The following is a 26,138-nucleotide window of genomic DNA, read 5'->3' on the forward strand; positions in this document are numbered from 1 at the left end:
AAGTAGAGATATTACCCTTCATTCTATCAGATCATAATGGAATGAACTTAGAAATCAATGATAAAATAAGAAAATAAAAAGCTACTCCAGTGCCTAAAGAATAAATAATATGCTTCTGAATGAACAATGGGTTGCAAAAGACATCAAGGAGAACATAAAAAGATTCTGGAGGTGAATGAGAACACAGATATAAGGTATCAAAATCTCTGGGACACTATGAAGGCAGTACTAGGAGAAAAGTTTATTGCATGGAGTTCATTCTTTAAAAAAAGAAAAAGTCAACAAATAAATGACTTAACATTACATCTCAAAACCTTAGAAAAAGAAGAAGAAATTAACACCAAAAGCAGAAGACAGGAAATAATTAGAATTATAGCTGAAATCAATGAAATTGAAACAAAAGAAATAATTGAAAAAAATTGACAAAACAAAATGTTGATTCTTTGAAAAAATAAATAAAATTGACAGACTCTTAGCCATGCTAATAGAGAGAAGGAGAGAGAAAACAAAAATTACTAATATGATGAAAAAGAAAATATCATTACAGACATTACGGAAATACAGAGATAATTGGAAATTATTTTGAAAACTTGTACTACAATAAAATAGAAAATATCAAAGGCATCAAAAAATTTCTAGAGTTATATGATTTGCCCAAATTGAATAAGGATGATATACACAATTTAAACAGATCAATTTCAAGTGACAAAATAGAAAATGCCATCAGAAGTCTTCCAAAAAAGAAAAGCCCAGGACTAGATGGATACACAGCTGAGTTCTATAAGACCTTTAAAGAAGAACTAATACAATACTCCTCAATTTATTTCAGGAAATAGAAAACAAGAGAGCACTTCCAAACTCATTCTATGAGGCCAATGTCACCCTGATTCCAAAACCAGGCAAAGACACATCAAAGAAAGAAAACGTCAGATGAATATCTCTAATGAATATGGATGCAAAAATTCTCAATAAAATTCTGGCAAATCAAATACAAAAACATATTAAAAAGTAGTGCATCATGATCAAATGGGGTTCGTTCCATAGATGCAATGGTTGGTTCAACATATGGAAATCAATAAATGTGATTCATCACATCAATAGACTTAAACATAAGAACCATATGATCATCTCAATAGATGAAGAAAGAGACTTGGACAAAATATAGCACCCCCTCATGTCCAAAAACTAGGGATAACAGGAACATTTCTTAACATTGTAAAAGCTATCTATGCTAAGCCCCAGGCCAACATTATTCTAAATGGAGAAAAATTGAAGGAATTCCCTCTAAAAACTGGAACAAGACAGGGATTCCCTCTTTCACCACTTCTATTTAACATAGTTCTTGAAACACTAGCCAGAGTAATTAGACAGAAGAAAAAATTAAAGGGATATATTTAGGTAAAGAAGAACTCAAATTAGCACTATTTGCTGATGATATGATTTTATAACTAGAAGACCTAAAATATTCTACCTGAAAACTTCTAGAACTAGTAAATGAATGCAGCAAAGTAGTAGAATACAAAATTAACACCCATAAATCAAAGGCATTTCTGTATATCAGTGACAAATCTTCTAAAAGATAAATAAGGAAAACTACCCCATTTATAATAGCCTCAAAAAAAAAATATTTGGGAATCAACCTAACAAGAGGTGAAAGACCTCTGCAACAAAAACTACAGAACACTAAAGAAAGAAATTAAGACCTTAGAAGATGGAAAGATCTCCCTTTTTCTTGGATTGGCAGAATTAATATTGTCAAAATGACCATTAATATTGTCAAAATGACCATATTACCAAAAGCACTATACAATTAAATGCAATTCCAATCAAAATTCCAATGAGATTCCTCATAGAAGTAGAAAAAGCAGTCATGAAATTCATCTGGAAAAATAAGAGACCCAAAATAGCCAAAGCAATCCTTAGCAGGAAGAGTGAAGCAAGTGGCATCAAAATACCAGACCTTAAACTATACTACAGAGCTATAGTAACAAAAAAATAGCATGATATTGGCACCAAAATAGACTTGTAGACCAATGGTACAGAATAAAGGACACAGACTAACCCACAAAATTACAGTTATCTTATATTAGACAAAGGCACCAAAAATATACCTTGGAGAAATGATAGCCTCTTTAACAAATGGCACTGTAAACTGGAAATCCATACACAACAAAATGAAATTGAACCCCTCTCTCTCACCATGCACAAAACTCAAATCAAAATGGATCAAGGACCTAGGAATTAAATCAGAGACCCTGCCTCTAATAAAAGAAAAAGTAGGCCCCAATTTCCATCATATTGGATTAGGCTCCTACTTCCTTAATAAGACTCCTATAGTGCAAGAATTAAAATCAAGAATCAATAAATGGGATGGACTCAACCTAAAAAGCTTCTTAGCAAAAGAAGCAATCAGTGAGGTGAATAGAGAGCCTACAGCTTGGGAGCAAATTTTTCCACTTGCACATCAGAGAGACGACTAATCTCTAGAGTGTATAAAGAACTCAAAAAGCAAAACACCAAAATAACAAATAATCCAATCAATAAATTGGCCGAGGAACTAAACAGACACATCTCAGAAGGTGATATAAAATCAATCAACAAATATATGAAAAAATGTTCAACATCTCTAGCTATTAGAGAAATGCAAATCAAAACTACTCTAATATTTCATCTCACTTTAGTCAGAATGGCAGCTATTAAGAGTATAAACATCAATAATGATTGATGGCAAGTATGTGGGGGAAAAGGCACACTCATACATTGCTCGTGGGACTGCAAAATGGTGCAGCCAGTGTGGAAAGCAGTATGGAGATTCCTTGGAAAAATTGGAATGTAACCACCATTTGACCCAGCTATCCCACTCCTTGGTCTATACCCAAAGGACTTTAAAACAGCATACTACAGGGACACAGCCACATCAATGTTTATTGCAGCACAATTCACAATAGCTAAACTGTGGAACCAATCTAGATGCCCATCAGTAGATGAATGGATTGGGAAACTTTGGAATATATACGCAATGGAACATTACTCAGCATTAAAAGTGAATAAAATCATGGCATTTGCAGATAAATGGATGAAATTGGAGAATATAATGCTAAGTGAATTAGCCAATCCTCAAAAAACAAATGCCGAATGTTTTCTCTGATATTAGGAGGCTGATTCATAGTGAGGTTGGGAGGGGAAGAATGTGAAGATTAAATGAACTCTAGATAAGGTAAAGGGTAGGGAGGGGAAGGGAGGGGGCAAGGGATATAAAAAAGATGTTGGAATGAGATGGACATCATCTCCCTAAGCACATGTATGAGGAAAGAATGGTGTGAATATACTTTGTATACAACCAGATACATGAAAAAATGCGCTCTATATGTGTAATATGAATTGTGATGCATTCTGCTGTCACAAATAACAAATTAGAATTAAAAATAGAATTAAAAAGAAAAAGAATACAAACAACATAAGTATAGGCAATTATGTGGGGGGGAAGGCACACTCATACATTGCTAGTAGGACTGCAAATTGTTGCAACCAATCTGGAAAGCAGTATGGAGATTCCTTAGAAAACTTGGAATGGAACAACTATTTGACCCAGCTATCCCACTCTTTAGTCTATACCCAAAGGATTTAAAATCAGCCTACTATAGTAACTCAACCACATCAATGTTTATAGCAGCTCAATTCACAATAGCTAAACTGTGGGACCAATCTAGATGCCCTTCAATAGATGAATGGATTAAAATCTGTGGCATATATACACAATAGAATATTACTCAGCATTAAAAGAAAATAAATTTATGGCATTTGCAGGTAAATGAATGGAGTTGGAGAATATCATGCTACGTGAAGTAAGCCAATTCCCAAAAACGAAAGTCTGAATGTTCTCTCTGATAAGCGGATGCTGATCCATAAAGGGGGTGGGGGATGGGGAAAATAGAGGAACTGTAATTGGGCAAAAGGTAGGGAGGGAAGGGTAGGTGGCATTGGGGTAGGAAAGATGATGGAATGAGATGTACATCATTATCCTAGGTACATGTAATGACTGTACATATGGTGCAAATCTACATCGTGTACAACCAGAGAAATGAAAAGTTGTGCTGTAGTTGTGTACAATAAATCAAATGCATTCTGGTGTCATATAGACCTAATTAGAATATATATATATATATATATTTAAAAGAAGTGTACTTTTCCTGGAACTTTGTGAATAGAGGAATGAAAGAACTATAGAATCATAGGAGAGTTTGCAGAGTCCAAGAGGATGGATTTTGGAAAGTTTGTAATCTTGGGTACTCAAATAAAGAAATAAACAACATATATGGCTTTGGAAAAGTGCAATATGCATGATCCATTCAAGTAAACTAAGAATCCTGCCTGTAAAATAGGTATTTACCTTTTTCGAAGGTATTCTGTGTTGTAAGGGATTGATGAAACCTGTCCCTTTTAGGGTCAACATGCATTCAAAGTCAGCCATACTTACTATTGAAACATTTACAAACCTGAGTTAAAAAAAAAAAAAGAAGACAGCCAAAGATTTTATTTTGAAAAATAGGCATATAATTTCACAGAAGGCATGCATCTGTCTAAAGTATTATCCCTTTTAAATAAGATGAGGTCCTACTGCATGTAATGTTTCCTTTGACACTAATTCCTCTTCATGCACTATCACTATTAGCAGATAATTTCTCTATTTAATTGTTCACTTAAAGCAAAAATTTGGTAAATTCATCTTCTCCAGGAGACAATAACATTCTGTTCAACCTGCAAATCAGGGGCACTTGCTATTGTGTTGAATGGACTGATGGTATGTCACCCTTCTTCCCTATTCTCAGGGAACTCAGATCAAGGACGTGCAGCCTCATTTTAAATATCCAATGCCTCATACATGGCCTTGCACAAGACGGTCCTCAATAAATACTTTTGGAATTAAATGAAACTGTGCTGCCCTTCCATTCACAATTCTGATACTATGCAAATATTCTTAGAGAAATAATATATTAAGTCAGGCTCATTTCTAACATTTGCAGAGCTAAGAGCACACATAGACTCCCACATAGAATATACCTAAATACTTACAGTTTACAAACCATGCTCCCAAATTGTTAAGTAAAATGTTCTTTATACATTAATGAGTATAATTTCTTATTGATATGATAAAAAATGTATGTAACACCACTTATGTTTTAATATTTTGAAAGTTGGCAAAATGTCGAAGTTAAAATTTATTTTTCAATATGCTTATTTGAGTCTTCTGCTTGGACTGATAATATTTGGTTATTCAATAAGGATATCCATAAATCAGAAATCATATTTTTCTTGTAGAAAATACACCTTTTCATTTCTATTTCAGAAAGAACACTATGCAGTTACAATAAAAATTTTCCAAATATTTTGCATTACATTAACAGAGATGCCAAACAACACAGTCTTTCCTGCATTATGCCTTGTCACACCATCCATAATTTTGAAAAATAAAGGATACCTTCACCTTGACATTTCTTTTTCTTTTTTTTTGAACTCCAATTGCACTGTTTGTTTTTTTTTTCAAAAGAATCTCAAACAATCTCATTTTACATGCATTCTCAATATTTATTAAAAATAAACATGATCTGAATATTTTATTAATAGATGTAATTTAAAGTAAACTTTAAAATATATTTTAGAGTTAAAATTTAATTGAAGTTCATGCATCTAAATTTTAAAATATAAAGCAATTTACACTTCTAGCATTCAATGTCGATTTAATTGGCAGAAAATCAATATCAGATTTCATGTATATTACATCTGGAACTACACATATACAAACCTAAAAGTAATATGAATTATGTTTTATTCAAAATATTCCCCATCTATCGTGTGTATTCGTTTTGATTCATGAATACCTTCAGAAGCATTAGTTGGAATTAAATAAAAGTAAAACATGTGTGTTAATTAACTTAAAAATCATAGTTTATTACGCAACAATATATTACATTTCAGTTGTCCAGGGTAGAACTTGGCATGTTAGTTTGCCACATGCCTCACCTATGTGCTTTCACAGTGCAAGTTTCTCCCCACACTCCAAAGCAGTGTTTCTATTGGTCAGTACTGGAACAGCTTGCCATAACTTAAAAATCATAGTTTATTACGCAACAATATATTACATTTCAGTTGTCCAGGGTAGAACTTGGCATGTTAGTTTGCCACATGCCTCACCTATGTGCTTTCACAGTGCAAGTTTCTCCCCACACTCCAAAGCAGTGTTTCTATTGGTCAGTACTGGAACAGCTTGCCATAGTTTGTAGCATTTGGACACAGTCAACTTTTATGTTTTAGAACTTAGGGCAAAAGATGGTCCAGAATGCTTTTTTTCTGGGGTTCAGAGGGTATTAATCATAAATTCAGGTGTTGCTCGTCATGAGAGAAGATATTTAGCATTCCAGCTTGCTTTCTACAGCACCAAGAATGGGATCCCACATGATTGAGGAGCCATGAGCCAGTTAATTTGTGATATGTTGAGACCTCTAAATGTATGGGTAAAGGGTAAGGACCTCACCATGTTGTTTTGCAGGGTAGTATTGTGTTAAGTTCCTACCTATGAATTTTTTCTTTTAAGAAATGATGGGATACTAGATATTTAACAGGATAGGCTGGGAGAAAACCAACATCAAAAGGTGAAAAGATGAGCTGGGGTGTGGCTCAGAAGTAGAGCGCTTGCCTAGCATGCGTAAGGCGCTGGGTTTGATCCTCAGCACCACATAAATATAAAATAAAGATATTGTGTCCACCTATAACTAAATAAGTAAATAAATAAGGTGAAAAAGAATGAAATACATTTGGAGATAGCTGAAGCAAAACATCTTGTTCATAATTTTGCTTGGTGGTTGGCTTTTAAGTACTAGTTTATTACTGTTGTTTCTTTGTGAGTACATATATCTGTGCTTCTCTCTCTTTCTCCTGACATATTGTCTTGAATTAATCTTTGTTGAGAGCATTTTAAAACGTTTGATTTGGGGTTGTAATCTTTCTTTTGTATACAATAGGAGTTTAAGTCCCTCTATAGACAGGTTTTAGAAAACAGGGATAACCTAAATCTTTTCATAACAATTTAATTGCTTCAATTAGTATTTTCAGAATTCAGCCCAGAATGTAATATAGAATGTTTTTACTATGAATCAAAGCCTTGAGCTTAGTGGAGAATCATAGATCTCCACCAGAACTTCTCAGAGCATATTGTCAACCTGAATATAGCTAGGGATATTTTGGGTTTGAGTTTGGTTGTGTTTATAATTTAGCCAGAATTGGCCAAGATAATATGGGACAGGGGGGAATCAACATGTTCGGTAGCATTATTACATATCTCTCCTCCCTAGTTTTTGTAAGTCCAGGTCATAAAAACAGTTTTAAGCTACACTTTTCAAGCAAGATGGAAAATAATGCCACATATTAGTAAAACTCTTCTAACAAAATATTGAAAAAGCTATAGGATGCAAAATAATTTTAGTTGAACTTAAAAGGTAAAGAAAAAAAATTATATGGCTGATTGGGATATCTTTTCTTTTTAACTTTCTTAATATTTTAAGTATTAAATAATTAGGACAGAAATGTTATCTACATATTCACATGTTCTGTATTAATCAGTGAATATGATGCCTAGTTTGAATCTTGTTTTATCCATGATTAGACATCTTATTCTGTCACTTTGCATCTGGCTAAAAGTAGTCAAAATATGAACATTTGCAGATAAATGGAAAAATCTTAAGTATGCTCTTATTCTTTAAGCCTATCAAAATCCTCACCTTTTTAGCAGGACATATTAGAACATTCAAGTTATTTCACATTGTTGCTTGAGATGCCATTATTTTTGCATTTTGAAATTTCAGGTCTGCCTTCAGCAATTTACTTTGCCTTTACCTCTAATACACTCTTCTCTTCTTGTTATAAATACCACTAATCTACCTCTAAAGGTAGATTGGAGTACAGCAGCACCGTTGGCAAACCAAACTTTATTAATTGTTTGATGTTATCTGTTATAGAACATGAGAAGCAGCGATTATGCAAGAGCACCGATTATATGAATTTGCATTTCAAAGTTAAATGGTTTTATAATGAATATGTGCGCGAACTTCCTGCCTTCAAGGATGCTGTTCCTGAATACTCCTTGTAAGTACTGATTTTCAACACCCCCCCCCAGTTTGTTCTCAATTCACAGTTCTGTAAAATTACAGCTGAATTGTGTAGCACTAAAATCGCCTCACATAGTTTTCATTTGAAAACAGACAGTTCTGTCATAAAGTTAACATTAAAAGATTTGTATCTCTTTGAGCCATATTTAATTGAATGATGTTGCATTTTTTAAGTATCTTTTATTTGGATATTCAACACAGAGAGAGAAAGAAATAAACACTAAGAAATTGTTTATATGACGACATTACTTCTATGAAAGTGCTAGAATGCAAGATTTCCTAATGAGAGTGGTTATATATTGATCTATATCATCAGATTTTTCTCTTTTACTTGAGCATATATCTTAGAAATTCACATTTCTAAATTGGAAATCATTATTTAGCCAGTAAATTTTATATGCATTAGAAATCTATAACATTTCATTTAAGGGTTCTTGCATGTCCCTATACCAAGTGCTACAAGGCAATAATGCAAAAGAGGAAGAGCTTGCTCTCTAGGGGTCTGATACTCAGGAGATATAAGTACAAAAATCATGAAAAAGCAAGGCAAATGAAACAAGTATTAACTTAAGGAGCATAAACAAAGTATCATAGGGTCTCAGAGAAGAAAGACCTTACCCTTGTTGGGGAACTTTGCATGATATTTGTGAATGGGATAGCATTTAATGTAGACTTTGAAAAGTTGGTCAGGTTATGGCAAGAAAAGGGAGAAAAACATTAAGAAAGAAATGAAAGTTGTGATTATAGTCATATATTTTGAAATATGTTGGCTATGGTTCATAGGAAATAGTGTTATTCTAGTGAGACAGGGTATTTCATGTTTTGAATGTTTTGAATCATGTTTTATCCATGCTTACAGGTCTAATTCTGTCAGTAGAAATGAAATCGGTAGAAAGTGATATAGGAAAAATAATTTTGAAAAAAGATCATTGTAAATAGATTCTGTGAAGCTTGTACTGCATTCATTAAACTTTGTGGGAATTGGAAGAGACAGAATGGGGGGCAGAAAAGAGATTTAGAAGGTAATGAGCAATGTAATGATGGCATATTAATAGCCTCTAATATACCTCTAACAGACATGGATAAGGTGGAGTAGGGCAGTAAGAAAGGTTAAAAGCTAAAATTATGAAGGGGAGGTGAGAAGATGTTAGTCAAAGGACACAAAACTTCAGTTAGATAGGAGCAATAAGTTTTAAAGATCTATTATACAACATGGCAACTACAGTTAATAACAGCATATTGTATTCTTAAAAATTGCTAAGAATCAATTTTATGTGTTCTCACCATAAAAAGTCTTAAGTATGTGAAGTAACACATATGTTAATCAGCTTGATTTAAGCATCCCATAATGCACACGTATTTCAAAACATTTGCACGTAGTAAATATATACATCTTCATCAATCAAAAATACAAATATAAAATAAAACCATATACTTTATATTTTATTTTTTTTCACCATTTCATCCTTTATTTTTTGCAAACAAATAATATGCTCATTCCCTCACCAAGAAAGAAAACCTAAAATCCCACCCAGTCACTGCATTAAATTCAAAATACAGGATTCCCAGTTAATGCACAGGATTCTCGATCTGGTCTTGATATCTCTCCATATTATCCTGTTGCCCAATAATTCTCAACCAGAGGTGGTTTTTGTGGAATGTCTGAAAACGTTTTGACTGACACAATTGAGGGAGTGAGGTGGATACAATTGGCAACTAGTGTGCAGAGGCCAGGAGGGCTGCTGAACATTATAAAATACACAGGGGAGAGGAGGGGGGATAGTAGGGGATAGGAAAGACAGCAGAATACAACAGTCACTAATATGGCATTATGTAAACATTGTGAATGTGTAACTGATGTGATTCTGCAATTTGTATTTGGGGTAAAAATGGAAGTGCATAACTCACTTGAATCAAATGTATGAAAGATGAAAAAAATAAAAATAAAAAAATAAATAAAATAAAGGAAGAACTTCCAGAACACAGACCCAGTGACCACAGAGGATCAAGGACAAGGGACTTCCCCACTGAGAGTGGTACCAGGATCTAGTGGAGGAACTTCCCTTTCAGGTCCATCACAGTGCCTCTTAGCAGAATCTCATCTTTGCATAAGCCAGTATCTTCTTTTCCCTGCTTTCCTACCTAGACATATTGACTGCAGTAAATTTGCTGCATTATTACATACTGGTTGCAGGGTGGAAAAGATATCAGTTCATGGGTTGCAGTTGAGTTTCTCACCCTCAGCACTACTGATATGTTGGACTGGAAAGTTCTTTTTGTGGGGCTGTCCTGTGTATTTTATACTTTATATTTTTAAAGATTATATTAATAATATAGAATGGTTGAAGTGAGAATGCAAAGAGTAAAGATATGTGGGATAGAATTTTTAATAATAGAATTTATAGAATTTGTCAACTAAATGCATATGGAGATAAAATAATGAGGAATTAAACATGAAGTATGTGCGCCTAAGCAGTTGGTGGTATCATTGGGAAAAGGAGAGTAAAACAAAAGAGCTATTTGCCAGAGCCTGCTTCTGGCTCTGCCTAGACTTACTACACTAAACTAAAAGCTGAATAATAACATTCACTGAAGACCAACTGTAAAATGTGAATAAGATTAAAAAGCATCACAAAGCAGTCCAGGATGTAGACATTCGGGTCCCTGAGAAAAGAGAAGTGCACCAAGCAGGCAACTGCATGGTGCAGCTTTTCCCCTGAGCTCCCCACCCACATATATTTCCCAATTTGCAATAGAGATCTCTGGGCCAAAAAAAGAATTTGGAGCAATCTCCTTGGGCTACAAATAATAATAATAATAATAATAATAATAATAATAATAATAATGGCGTACAGGGATGTAAAGGCTGCATGGACTCATGGGGTCAAGATCGGAAAGAAATGGGAACTACATAGACAGGAACATAGGATTGTACATGTAGTTTCCCCTTGAAGTATTTTCTGATCCTCACCTGCCTATGTGTAGAGATTTAGGCAGAAAAAAATCAAGTAGAAAGTGAGAGATTGAAAACTAAAAGGAAATTTTGGCAGTCTTACAGCACTATAGGGACAAAAGTTAGAGGTCAAGCCTTATTAGAAAAGAAGGAATATTTTAAACACTCAGGGCCTCTAGGTGAAATCCCTGGAGGGCTTTGTCCTAGAAATAAGAGCAAACTAGAAATAGACCATGAAACCCAGCCTGTCTAGATCAAGATAGTCTCCCTGAATTCTGACTAAAAGGAAAAAAAAATCCTCTCTGGAGTAAATGATCAACAAAAGGTCCACAGTATTTCATAGACAACATATAATATTTAACAAAAAATTAAAGGCAACAGGACCTGAATGGCTAGGATCTAAGAGAAAATGCAGGTATTTAATTAGACGTACCAGACACAGACTTTAATCTTTAATGTATACTTCTAAAATGTTTGAAATTTCAACAGAAAAAAAAATTGAACCTGTAGGAAAAATAAAATAGAAATTATAGAACTAAAGTAACATGAAATTAGAAATATAATATATGATGTTATGAGCTGATTGTAAACAGCAGAAAAGGACAAAAAATAATTAGAAGATAGATTTGAAGGAAATATCTATGTGAAAACAGAGAGAAACAAGAAGTTCAAAGTATAGGGAAAAAAAGAAACAAGTGCTATCTGGTACAAAGTATAAAGGGCTAATATACAAATAATTAAGCACTTAAAAAGAACAAAGACATGAGACCACAAATCATGCAACACAAAAAAATTGTTTTGTCCATTGATAGATTGTACACATGGTGGTATGTCATGCAACCCAGGTGTGTAGTGGACTACAAACTAGTAACTACACTAGGATGCTCATACAATGAAGAAATTGCCTGATGCACTTCTCAGAACATATCCTCCTCGTTAAGCAAATCATGACTGTACTAGTGCAGTGTTTAAAAAATACTAGGTGTGGATTTTACAAAATTTATGAGAAACATTAAGCCAAAATTCAAGAAGTTATGTAAATCCTAAACAGGATGATGCAAAGAAAACTGCCTACAGGTACATCATTAAAAAGTGTTTGGAACCAAAAGGATGATAAAACCCTTAAAAAAAGTACCAGGCTCCCGGGGTTAATAAAAAGCTAGTAACAATAATTGAAAGAAAGGTAATGCAGCTATACTAATATTGAACAAAATATACTTTAAAATAAAAATACTTTAAGAGCTGATGTAGTGGCACAAGACTGTAATCCCAGTGACTCAGTAGGCTGAGGCAGGAGGATCACAAATTCAAGGCCAACCTCAGGAACATCGTAGCAAGACCCTCTGCAATTTGGTGAAACCCTATCTCAAAAAAAGGAAGGGAAAAAAAAAAAAAGGAACTGGCCATGTAGCTCAGTGGTAAAGTGCCCCTGAGGGCATTTTTTAATAAAAAAAAAAATACTTTGAGAAAAAAATATTTCATGAGGATCCAAGGGGCAGTTCAACAAAATGTATATCAATTCTAAATTTTCATGAATCATATAACATTAGCAAAATACATTAAGCAAAAGATTGTCACAAGTAAAAGAAAAATATCAGCAGATTCACCCTTCTATTTGGATATTATGTTTCTTCAGCAATGGAGTGAACATTCAGACCAATAAATCATTAATAAAGCTTAAACAATAAGAATAGTGTGTTGAGAACAGTGGTGTACACCTGTAATCCCAGAGATTTGGGAGGCTGAGACAGGAGGTTTGTTAAGTTCAAAGCCAACTTCAGCAATTTAGTGAGGTCCTAAGCAACTTATCCAGACTCTGTTTCAAAATAAAAAATAAAAAGGACCGGGGATATAGCTAAGTGGTAAAGCACTCTAGGTTCAATTCCTAATACCAAAAAAAAAAAAAAAAAAAAAAAAAAGCTTACTTGGAGATGTCAGGCTATAAGCTATGAACCAATATCAGTGTATCCATATCTAATTATCCAGAGATTCCATGATTTTTGTAGGCATTATTGTATACACACCTGCATACTCACAAACATGCCTATATAAAATTTACTAGCTCACAAAGACAAACTATACAATACAATCAATCACATGGTTTTACCATTGGATGAAATCTTAAAAACAGAAAATTAAATAAAAAAAAGTAAAAGAAAGAAAATAGTCAATATGACCTGATGTAAAAATGAAATAGAAAAAAATGGGAGAAATTAGTTAAGCCAAAGATGGTTTTTAAAGACTAATAAAATTGAAAAAGCCCTAGTAAGGACAATGGGAAAGAGAAACAGAATGTCACAAATCACTAGCTTTGGAAAAGGGCACAATAAAGATCCTAAAACAAGAAAAATAGAAAATAATTTTCTCCATACATTTAGAAATTTAGACAAAATGCACAAATTTTTAGACAAAATGCACAAATTTTTCAAATAAAACTTATTAAGTTGACATGAGAAAAATGTAAAATCTAATAAGACTATAACTATTTTTAAAATTGAATACTTAACTAAATAATTTCACAAATAAAATCTCAGGTCCAAATGTCATTCTTACAAATGTTTAAGGAAGAAATATCACACCTGTTCCAAATTTCCAGAGAACACAGGAAAACTCAAATCATTTTTCTCTTTTGAAACCAGCATATTCTTGCTACTAAAACCTATTGAGAACACAAAACATATGGATAAGAAGAGTACAATTTATCTCATGAATATAGTTTTAAAAATAACTTTAATGAAATGTGAGCCAATAGAATCCAGTAATTTATAAAAGGCTAATATAATATCACCAAATAAAATTTCTTCCTGGGATATGAGATCAGTTAAGCATTGAGAAATCAGTGTAACTCACCCTGTTTTAAAGAGTAAAGGAGAAAATCCCTATAATCATTATACTAGACATAGAATAATAATTTGATAAAATAAAAATTAATTGGTTAAATATATATCTTACCAAGTTAAGAATGGAAGGAAACTATCTAAATCTAACAAAAAGCTACCCTCTTCAAAATAACAGCAGTAAGAAAACAACCACAGAAACATGATGTTTATTGATAAAATTTTAAAAGCTTCCCCTTAAGATCAAGAATGAGACATATCTGGTCAGGCATGGTGGCACATGCCTGTAATCTCAGCTACTGGAAATCACAAATTGCAGGTCAGCTTCAGCAACTTAGTAATTTCTTGTCTTGAAATAAAATTTTAAAAGGCTATGGATATAGTGGTAGCGTTTGCCTGGCATGCATGAGGCACTGTAGGCTCAATCCCCAGTATGGCTAAGAAAAGAAAGAGAGAGACATATCTTATAATATTGTTCTTATTTAACATTGTACTAGAAATCATAGGCAATACAATAAGACAAGAAAGGAATGGAAAAGTGTGATTGCTGGGCTGCGGATATAGTTCAGTGGTAGAGTGCTTGCCTCGCTTGCAGAAAGCCCTGGATTCAATCCCTAGCACCAAAAAAAGGAATAGAAATTATGACTGTAAACAACAAATAATGATGCTATTTTATTAGCATATGAGATAGTTGTGCACCTAGAAAATTCAAAAGAAAGTATAAGAAAATTAATATAATTAGTAAAAAAAAATTAATTAGTAAAAAAATTAATTAGTAAAAAATTAATTAGTAAAAAAAATTAATATAATTAGTAAATGTAATATAATTAGTAAATTATGGTCACAATTAGTAAATTATATATAAAGCATACCACTTAAATAAACATTGAAATCACCAGAAATAAATGTGAGGAAGACTATGCAAGCCCTATTTTCAAACTACTAGAGCATGTTACTAAGAGAAATTTAAGATGTGCTGAATAAAATCTACAATATTCCTAAATAGTTCAATTATTATAAAAATGGTAGTTCTCCCACATTGACAGATTTAATGTAATCCTATGAAAATTCTAAAAGTTATTTTTGTGAAAATTGATAAGTTCATTAAAAATGCATGTAAAATACAAAGGGCTAAGAATTCTCAGACATCTGAAAGAGGAAGTTTGAAAAGCTGGAAAACTACTCTTTGGTTATCAAGGCTCATTAAAAAGATACAGTAAAACTAAGTGTGGTGTTATCAAATGACAATGAACCAGAGGAAGAAGGTAGTTCAGAGATAGACTCATACATGTGCCATCACCTGATTTCCATCAAAGATCTTAATTCATTGTGGTAGAATGGAGAGTGTTAAATGGTGCTGGATCAACAGGGCATCCATATAGAAAAGGAACTTAAACTGTTCTCAAAAAACATTATAGATGGATTCTAAATCATAAGTAAGAAGTCAGAATATTACATAGTACAGGATATTTGTGTGTATGCATAGATACTCAATGAAATAGAAGTAAGAAATATTGGAATGGCATGGTAGGGGATGTAGCACACAAGGTGGATGCTTTATAGGAATTTGAATTAATTGTAGGGGAATTGCAGGGTAGGTTTTGAGAACTCAGCAGATTTGAGGTAGCATGGGAAGAACAATGAAAGACACAGAAATTGAAGGAAAAAGAGAGAGGAATGTATTTGATGAAATAAAGGTAAAGACATCTGAAGAAGAAAATGGAAAAGGAGAATGACAGGAGGTTTTTGCTTCTGTATTATCATACCAGAAAAAAAAACAAAAACAGCATTCCTGTTAAGAACATGCAAATAATGCCCTGTGTGGTATGTAACATCTTTAATATTTTTTAGGTGGTTTGAACCTTTTGTTATGCAGTGGCTAGATGAAAATGAAGATGTGTCAATGGAATTCCTTCATGGAGCACTGGGAAGAGATAAAAAAGATGGAGTGAGTTTAAATTACTTTATGTTTGCTTATTGCTATAATTCCATCACATTACTCACCTTTAAGCTGACAGGAATTGTTAGGCTCATTGTTATTAGTTGAGTTTCGTTTTAATTTTTTTTTATTGGTTATTCAAAACATTACAAAGATTGCAGAATCACATCGGTTACACATCCACATTTTTACATAATACCATAATAGTAACTGTTGTATTCTGCTACCTTTCCTACTCCAATGCATAAGATAATTTTAAAAAAATTTCAAAAGACTGGTCAGAATTCTAGGAAATTGCTTGAATTAAAAACAAAGGAACAAAAAGCTTCATCACCCTTATTCCCTCTCCCCCACATCCAACCAACACCGCAAGATTCTTCTTTTCTTCTGAAACAGGTCAGACTTTACAAGTTCCCCAGGCTTGTACTTAATTTCCTTGGCATCCTGGAAGCATTTCAGGATTTGTAAATTAGAAACACATGTCCTCCCATTACTCTGCAACAATTCTCAAATGTCCTGAGTGACAACCAGCTCGCAAAACTATTCTAATGGCCCTTAAGAGGGAAATATTTGGAAGAACCACATCCTCAATTTTGGAAAAAGCAATTAGCAGCAGCGTGTCCCATGAAATTAGTACAATTGTACTTTCCAGAAAATTAGTTGAACTATTTGAAAGTAAGCATTTTATACCTAGAAAATGTTGGTGCATAATTTGGGAGATTCATTTGTTCGTGTGATGTAACATCCCAGTATGCTTAATGATGATTTCACCTCTTCCCTCTTCAGTTCCAGCAGACGTCTGATCATGCACTCTTCTCTTGCTCCGTGGTTGATGTCTTTGCTCAGCTTAATCAGAGCTTCGAGATTATTAAGAAACTGGAATGCCCTAATCCTGAGGCATTATCTCACTTAATGAGAAGATTTGCAAAGGTAGGTTGAATGGAATGAATTTTTCCCAGGGCTGTTTGAACCTGAAAAATGTGGCAGTCTTATTTGACACAACTGCCCCAGTTCAAGTTGTAATTGTCTACTAGCAGATTCAGTTGTTTCCACATTTGTCTTCTGAACTCAAACATTTCCTGTTTCTTCAGTGCAGATTTATCATGTTACAAAACCTGTTTATTATTCACATGGATGACTTAGTCATTATAAATGAAGAGATTATCATAGATGGCCAAATTAGTTCTGTTTCAAATATAGTACTTTCTAGCTGAAAGTAAGCCTTGGCATTTTATATATAAATGGAAAATGTATTTTAGCAGATCCTGTTGCATAGTAAAAGATAGAGTGAACTTGGAGTCATAAAAACTGAGTTCTGATTATAAATCAGCCAATAAGTGTCATGTGAATCTGAACAAAATTGATTTTGATGAATTTAGTTTTCTTATGTGACAGATTGATTTTGGTCAACCAAATTTCTCCTAAGGCCTTTTTTGCCTCTCAAAATGTAAGGCAGCTTACTGTGTGCTTTTAAGTTTGCCAATATTTTCAAGGAAAATGTAAGAAAGAAAAGAAGCAGCTTCTGTCTATCAAATCTTACCCCCCAAAAAATCATATACCATAAAATAATTAGAAGATGACAAGAAAGGGGACACAATTCAGCCTTGAGCGTGGTAGGATCTACCCTAAATCGAGTGGAAGGAAATCTGCTGACAGCTGAAATAGAAGCTTCATGGTAAAAGTAGGGCTTATGGAAGCCTTAAAGGTTAGAAAAGTATTCTAACCCAGAGAAACAGCAGGTACAAAATAAGAGGTAAAGTTGAACATGAGGGCAAGGGCAGAGGAAGAAGATTTTTTTCAGGAAAACGAAAAGTTGGGGGAATGAAAATAGGCTCTGATCTTTGTTAAACCACAAAGCAAAAAAAAAAAAAAAAAAGTCCACCGACTCCAACTTTAAATCAAATTAAAGCAAGCTTGTAATTCTGACCAACGGGACTGTCTCTCCTGAAATCCGTGGGTTAGAGGAACTTAGAGATAACAGGATTTTGACAAGCACAATACAAAGGCAGATAGTAGGTTAATGATCTAAATGGTTCGAAATTTCAAGTTAGGGAGTAAACTTAGATCCCAACACCAGAATTTATGAGGTGCTGCTAAGGTTTTAGAGAGGGTTGTTGTTTGGTCAGGGAAAGCCAGGCATGGGTGAGTTCAAGTCACAGGCTGGCATTCCAAGCAAGTTTAGAAATTGCAGTAATTTATAGTAAAACAGAAATTAACTTTTCATGACTTTGTGATGAGATGGCTCCCATCTTAAGATGGAATTAGGCTGGGCTCATCACTAGAAGATTTCTGTTATACAGGTGAAGTTTAGACTTAATCTTTTGGCTAATTTAGGTAACACTAAACATTGGGGGATTGTTGAGCAGGGTAGGAATTTAGAGGAACTATCTACACATTCCTGTGTCTGACCAACCTAAATGTAAGTCTGGCTCCATGGGTTGAATGATGACTGAGGTTTTGGATGTTCATTCAGTGAGAGCTAACTGATTACTTGAACACCTATTAATGTTATAATGGGGTAGTAGTGAATAAGCATAATCTCTATCTGAAGAAAACTTACAGTAGGAAGATCAAAACTGTAAACAACTGTGACAAATTCAAATGCTATAATCAGAGGATCAGAGAGGTTGAAATGTGTGTGTGTGTGTGTGTGTGTGTGTGTGTGTGTATTTTGACATGTTAGAAAATAGGGAAATGACAAAACCCAGTTTAAATTTTGTACTTTTTAAGATGTATTAGTTCTTAGATATGAAGTCTGCTATAACAAAATGCCACATACTAAGCATCTTAAACAATAGAAATTTATTTTTGCCCAGTTCTGAAGGCCAGAAGCCTAAGATCAAGGTATCCACAAGTCTGGTTTCTTCTGAGGCCTCTCTCTCTAGTTTGTAGATGGCCTACCTTTTCACTATGTCCTCACATGATCTTTCCACTGAGTACAAGGTATGGCTGATGTCTTTGTATTCAAATTAAGGATGACAGATTGGATTAGAGTCCATCATAGAGGTGTCATTTTACCTTAATTATCTTTCTCCAGTTGGGTGTGGTGGTGCATGCCTATAATCCCAGCAGTTTGGGAAGCTGAGGCAGGAGAATAGTAAGTTTGAGGCCAGTCTTAGCAATTTAAAGGTGCCCTGAGCAACCTAGTGAGAGCCTGTCTCTTCAAATAAAAAAATAAAGATAGTGCTGGAAATGTGATTCAGTGGTTAAGTGCCCCTGGGTTCAATTCCCGATACCAAAAAAAAAAAAAAAAAAAAAAACTTTTCTCCAAATACTGTCACATTCCGAGGTACTGGGAATTAGAGAAGGACTCAGGGTTCAACAGAAAAGTTTGTTGTTGTTGTTGTTGTTGTTGTTGTTGTTGTTGTTTTTTAGTTGTCAATGGACCTTTATTTTACTTGTTTATACGCAGTACTGAGAATCAAACCCAGTGCCTGAAACAGGCTAGGCAAGCAATCTACTACTGAGCCACAACCCCAGCCCCTCAACAGAAAAATCTTGAGGAAACATATTTGAGCTCATAACAGATATGTACATTGATCATGCAACTGCTTTAAACCAGAAACATACAAATTACATATCTTCATTTGACATTATCATTGAAAAGTTAAGGTCCACTGTGAATGGCAGGTTTGGGTCTGAACCTGTCAGTGAGGTTAGAGATAGGCTTAACTCTTAGAAAAGTTTAACCAGATTCTCTCACAGATAATTAGGAAAGATGTCTTGCAGGAGATAGCATCTTTATTAACTGTGATAAGACAGAGTTATGCTAAGGTAACAATTAAATTCAGAAATTCCATAGTTTTACACTACAAAGATTTAATTCTGTGTCATAAAACTTCAAACCTTTTTTGAATGACCCTGTAAGATATCTTCACCACTCTGTGGCAAAAGAAATTTAGCCTAAGAGGTCCCCACAAGGAGAAACCATGGGGTAAGTCAAGCCCAGAAGGCTCACAAAATAATATGGGAAAACTAGGTCCACATTGTAAAGAACCTCAAAGAACAGGCTAAAAGACTAGCCAGCACAAAATGTGCAGTCATGAAGACTGTTAAGTAAACTGTCAGCATAAACTCTATTACAATATTTTTTGCCATGAAATACGTTCAACTCATATCCTTGTACCTATTATTTAGGAAGACTCAAGTAATCCTCTACTTTTTAAGATAATAACTAAAAAAACATTTATTTGGATTATTCCTAGAGAGGACTTTCTTGGTATTAGATGATAACAGTCCCCTAATAGGATAAAATCTATAAAAGAATTATTCTAAAAGCTGAATGTTGGGTAAATACAAAAAATGAATGAAATAAGGTCATTAGGAATATAGTGTTTGAGAAAGTATGTCACATACTATTCTTGGAACTGTAGAACCTGTAGCAGATGAAGGATCATATGAGAATTCAAAACTCTGAGTGTATATATTTAGTAACATACTATTGTAGTTGTGCACATCAGACAAGTACAGCAGAAAATTCATTGTTGGAGGAACCAGGCAGCAGGTAATGGCAGAAGACATGGAAGTAATGTGAGAAAGGAGGAATGCTAACCAGGCCAAGGTCCTGAACAATTCCCCTGAACAACTCAGCTTTCTGAAGCTGCCAGACTGAGCCCAATCCAGCCATTTTGGGATAAGAGGGTATAGACAGATCCCATCAGAATCACACTTAAGAAACATTCACTGAAGCAAGAAGAAAAGATTTAAGTTCCATGTATGCGCCACTGAGAAAATGTGTGTTTTTTGGCACAATAAAAATTTCAACTAAGTAAAATATTTTTAATGTATAGGAATTCAACAATATCTAATCATTATCACAGATAAATAATTTAATAGTGAAAAACACTTCCTTGGAAAGAAATTTGTGTTTTGCATTGAAATAGAGATTCTATTTTGTGAGAATGATTTTAAAAAATCATGTCAGTATTATTTTAACTCTCATGGTGTCTTAAAATGCAAAATAGATTTTAAAAAGAAAAATAAATTAAACAAATGAAAGGATACATAAACATCATTTGGATTCTTTTTTCCAGTGTCAGCCTTTTTATCTATAATTTGTATCTATGTAAAAATTAGATAGAGATAAAAGTTTGTGATTAATATAATTTGCTATTTTATAATAACTGCAGACCTTTGGAGCTTTTTCTTGTTTTAATTCCATAAGATGTCACTATTAGTCTCAAACACTCTACCCTCTTAGGACTGGAACACTCATATCAAAATACACAGAAAATGCATTCATTCTCTTCTTGGAATTTATACTGATTTAAACCATCTCCTAGAAATAAGACATATTAATGATGCCTGCAGATATTTTAGAAGATTTCACCCTCAAAAAATGGGAGTTTCAGGGATGATTATTTCTTCTAAAGAATTTATAAGACTGATTAAGATGCCAAACAAGATGCTACAAATTTCATACAAGGGACATTCAGAAGCTGACCTGACTCACCAAGTGGGTGACTACTCCTGTGATCATGTTGTTGCTCTTAACAAGTACGGGGAGTTTGATTTTAAAAGGTGATATTAAATAATGATACCATTAATATTACTTAAAAACAACTCATATTAACTGATTGTCCTACATATAAATTTTTCTATTTTCCAGATGGAGATATTATGGTGAACAAAGCACATGCATTTCTATTCCTGGTCTTCTGGAACCTTATACTAGTTTCAAAATTAATAATAACAATATATTAAGTCTGTAAAATGCTAATCATTGTATATAGGGTGTCTCACTTATTCTTCACAACAACCCTGTGAAATTGATACTGTTATCTTCCCTAAGTTTCAAATGATGGCACAGGCTCAAAATATTTAAATTATAGAAACAAAGCACCCACCTAAAAATGGTATGCATGCAATGCTTTTAACCATTACGCTGCATTCCATCCTGAAGTGATCAGAAATAAATTGGTGAGCTAAGGAAGAGAATCTCACTATTTTTACTTGTAAGGCCAAACCTGGGCATCTGTGGTGGAAGAATTGGGGTGCCCTATCATATTTTGGATGTGTTAAAATACAGAACATAAGGCATCCAAGTTACAGTTCTGCTGTTGGTGAATTGATGTGACAGTCTTCCTGTCCTCCTTTCATTGATCTAATACTGTACTGTTACATGCATAAAATGTGAATGAAAGGTACGTTTTGATCCAGAATTCTTAACTCACTGATAAGAGCAATGCAATAGATGGAACTACTGGAGTGTTAACAAGCTATTCAGCCCACTCCTACTAGTGTGGTGTTAGCTCAGAAAACCACAGAGCCTTTGTCTGGGTAATTGATGCCTATCCCACTCGATGCTACACCAGTAGCTGCATGTCAGATCAGAACTGATTGAGGCTGGGAGATATTTTAGTCAGCCTGTCTGATCCTTTAAATGCAGCAGAATCATTGGCTTCTACTGCCACAATCCTATTAGAATTTCATCTTTTTTTAAATATGGAGCTCTTGGAATAGTAATTTTTTTGTCTGCATCTGTAAAAGAACCCTCTACTTCTCATGATCATTTCTTCATATAAAGTGTATTTTATTATGGAACAAGATACAAACATACCCACTAGGCTGTGTGTGGTCTCTCTGCACTGTTCTCACTTCTATAGCCCAGTCCCCCAAAGGTAATCATAACCTAAACTCATATACAGGTCTTTCTTAGGACCCCTTCTATAGTTACCCCTGCCTTCCCATGTATTAGTTAAGACAGTAGTTCTCAAACTAATATGGTCAAAAATCACTTGGAGGTTTGTTTAAGACCCAGACTACAGGGGCTCAACTCCAAAATTGCTAACTGCAGATATGGGATGGGACCAGCTGTTTCCAGGTGATGCTTATGGTGCTGCTGATCCCAGAGCTGCACTCTGAAAACCAATGAGTTAAGAGGCATTACATATGTATTAGTATTAGGAGACAACTGTCTGGTAGTGATTTTATTTCATTAAATAAATTAAAATGAAATTGAAGTTGCCCTTAAAATATGCACTGCACATTTTGAATCAAGTATACTTTGCATATTAGTAAAGAATATCCAGGAGCTATTACAGCATTATAATTGCCACTCTGCAGGCACATTGTCTTAAACTGTATCCCATAAGACTGTGCAATTTTCTTTACCTCCAGTCCATCCTGCCTTATTTCCATTGGCATTCTTAGGCTAGTGAATGTGAGATCCCAGGATTGTTTATTCCACACATAAATTCAAGGGACTAGGGTTTTTCTATGATGTAAAGCAAAGTGGTAGAATATAGGGGATTCACTGAGGATAATTGTAAATTGAGGTCTAGATTCTCCTTTTTTTCTCCAGAAAAATTAATGAGCAAATAAACAAAAACGACCTGTTCAGCAAGTCACCCAGGGGATTTTTGTGTATCCCAAACTTTATCCTGAGCAAGTTACAATGTCTGACTTGCAACAAGCTCCTAAAGTCAAGAATATGACCTATGTTTGTTCTTGCAATATAGTGAAATGATTCCTACAGGTGACTCTGCCATTAAGAAATTATAACTTGAGAGTAATGTTCATATGTACAAAGGAATGAGAACTCCTTAAGAAAGCCCCTAGTAATTCAGCATTATGTCTAAAGTAAAATTTGAAGATACGTGTTTAGAAGATATTTCAATCTGATCAACCATCTGTTTTCCCAAATATGTTGGTCTGCTGCTTGATAAGCTCTTATATTTCTCAAGACTAACTTTCTATTTAAATTGATGCATATTGTCACATTACCACATACTTCTAAAAAATATCAATTTTCTGTCTACATATTGTCCCAATTCCAGATTCTCATTGTGATTTTAAAAGCCTATAAACAAACTTATAGTCACATTTGGTGCATTGACGTTTATAGAATAAACACTTTCTGTTAGCTTGACTTTGGAATATCTCTCATAGTTGATTTTGAATTAAAAACAAAAACAAAAATATCTTCAGGCATTATATATTACACAAAAAAGTAAATAAAGATGTTTTTATTTAGACTTTCTTCTAAAAAGAGATGACATGTTTCTACTGTTACTTTTGCTTCATCTTTTCTAAGAAAATCACATCCACATTTGGCTTATGACACTTTAAGCTACATGTTAAAGTAGTAGGATCCAAACTTATTGACACATATTTCCATAATTGCAATAAAATTTGGTGAACTTAGTTTGTTCATTTTTCAGTTTTCCATAATTAATGGAAGCGGACGGCATTCTTAGACTCAGAAATGGTTACAAATAATGTTGTAAAGGTGTTAGTCAGCTTTTTGTCACTGTGACCAAGATACCTGACAAAAACAACTTAAAGGAGGAACAGTTTATTTTGGCTCATGCTTTCTGAGATTTCAGCCCATGCTTAGATGGCTCCATTTTTTTAGGTCTAAGGGTGAGTAAGACAAAATATCATGGTAGAAGGGCATGACAGAGTAAGCCAAGAAGCAGAGAGAGAGAAGAGAGAGGTAGAGAGACAGAGAAGGGAAGAAAAGGGAAGTACAAAGGAGGCTATAACAGCAAATACCCTTCCCAGTCACAACCTCAGTGACTACTTTCTTGAACCAGGTCTACCACCTCTAGTTTCCACCACCTCTCAGTCCATTCATCTGTCAGTGGTTTAATCCCCTGATGAGGTTACAGCCCTCATGAGCAAATTACTCCCCCAAAATTCCACTTCTGAATATTGCTGCATCAGAGACCAAATTTTCAACACAAGAGCCTTTGGCAATGCTTCATATCCAAATTATAATAGTAAAAAGTGGTAAATGTATCAAGATATAGGATAGTATGACATAACAAAAGCTAACATTTGGGGTTTTAAAAAAATATTTATTTCTTTTAGTTGTACTCAATGCCTTTGTTTTTATTTATTTATTTTTATGTGGTGCTGAGGATTGAACCCAGGGCCTCGCATGCACTGGGAAAGTTCTCTACTGCTGATCCACAACCCCAGCCCTAACATTTGGGTTTTAAGGAATGGTTTTTGATACTCTCAGTATGATTCACTATCACTGAAATAGTCACTACTAAGTAATGTGTACATAAATCAGGTACTTAGAAAAAAATGGAGAATGTTGATAAAATGACCACTACAGATAAATTTGGCATGACAGGTATGGAAGATGATACAGAGCATAATATTATCTATTTAAAAATGGGAAGGGGAACCATTAAAGACCACTACATAGTAAGACACAGCATGTTGGAGGTTGTCATGAGATGGCCAATGTATATTCTGAGTAATAGAAAATAAAGCATTTTGCAGTGGAGCAAATTATATTAAAATAGGATGGATTCATGTGGAATATTTCAAATGTACTCAGAACTATGACAAATTATCAAGTAAATATGATACTTTGATTGAAGTTTTTTTTTAATAATGATTAGATTTAATCACTGTTGATGGCTCCCTTTCAGCTGAAAACACTTAAGTTTGACCTTGAATTAGCCTATATAGTACATGTAAAACTGCATACTTGCCAGAATAAATTTCACAGTGTTTTTCTTTCTTAGACTATCAATAAAGTTCTGGTCCAGTATGCAGCAATTGTGTCAAGTGATTTCAGTTCATATTGTGATAAAGAAAATGTGGTAAGTAAAACTGTTTTGACTTTCAAGTTATCTCTCATTGAGATTTACTTCTTCCAGTTTTGAGGAAGCAAGAGAAATTATTAATTTCTTTATTCATACAGGACAATAAGAAATGGGGATCCCAAGAAATTGTTTGAAAATATCTCTAGTAGACTCAAATTGGTTTCAATACAGGGTTCACAAGAAGGTTGAAAAGTGTCTCAAAACCTTTGGGTTTTCCATGTTGATAAGAAACAAGATGAGCATATATCATTGAAAACTCACATACTCTATAAATAATGGGATCTGAGAATTAGGAAGTTAAAATTGATAAGTATTGACAACAACTAGTTTCAATTTAACACCAATGCTAAAATAAGTATAATTTGTTCTTTATATTTTCAAGTAGATTGAGAAGAATGGTTAGTATATGGAATAAATTGGTTCTTACCAATTATTAATGTATTTTTATTATTAATGTATTTTTGATGATTGAGGAAATACATATAAAATTCAAACTATTATTCCAACTTTCTCAAGAAAATGTATAAATAAAAGCAAGATAAACTGATTATTTGGAATATAATCAGGGCTGTTTTATGATGAAAGGTGAAAGACTCCTTATTTACCATTTGTATTATTAGGAAAAATACGTTGACAACACTAAACATGTTGACAAGAAAAATATGTTGACAGGAAAAATAT

The 26,138-nt window shown here is 33.8% G+C and overlaps 1 protein-coding gene across 2 annotated transcripts in view; it reads left to right on the forward strand.

Annotated features, from left to right (window-relative positions):
- Unc13c (unc-13 homolog C) overlaps window positions 1-26,138 on the forward strand; it is a 539,205-nt gene that overhangs the window by 405,474 nt on the left and 107,593 nt on the right. For both annotated transcript variants that reach the window (XM_076848586.2, XM_076848585.2), the window contains 4 exons: window positions 8,013-8,139; window positions 15,804-15,900; window positions 16,678-16,821; window positions 25,377-25,454. In XM_076848586.2, the coding sequence (XP_076704701.2) occupies window positions 8,013-8,139; window positions 15,804-15,900; window positions 16,678-16,821; window positions 25,377-25,454 (446 nt within the window). The remainder of the gene's footprint in view (window positions 1-8,012; window positions 8,140-15,803; window positions 15,901-16,677; window positions 16,822-25,376; window positions 25,455-26,138) is intronic.

The sequence above is a fragment of the Callospermophilus lateralis genome, chromosome 3 (assembly GCF_048772815.1).
Source record: "Callospermophilus lateralis isolate mCalLat2 chromosome 3, mCalLat2.hap1, whole genome shotgun sequence".
NCBI lineage: Eukaryota > Metazoa > Chordata > Mammalia > Rodentia > Sciuridae > Callospermophilus > Callospermophilus lateralis.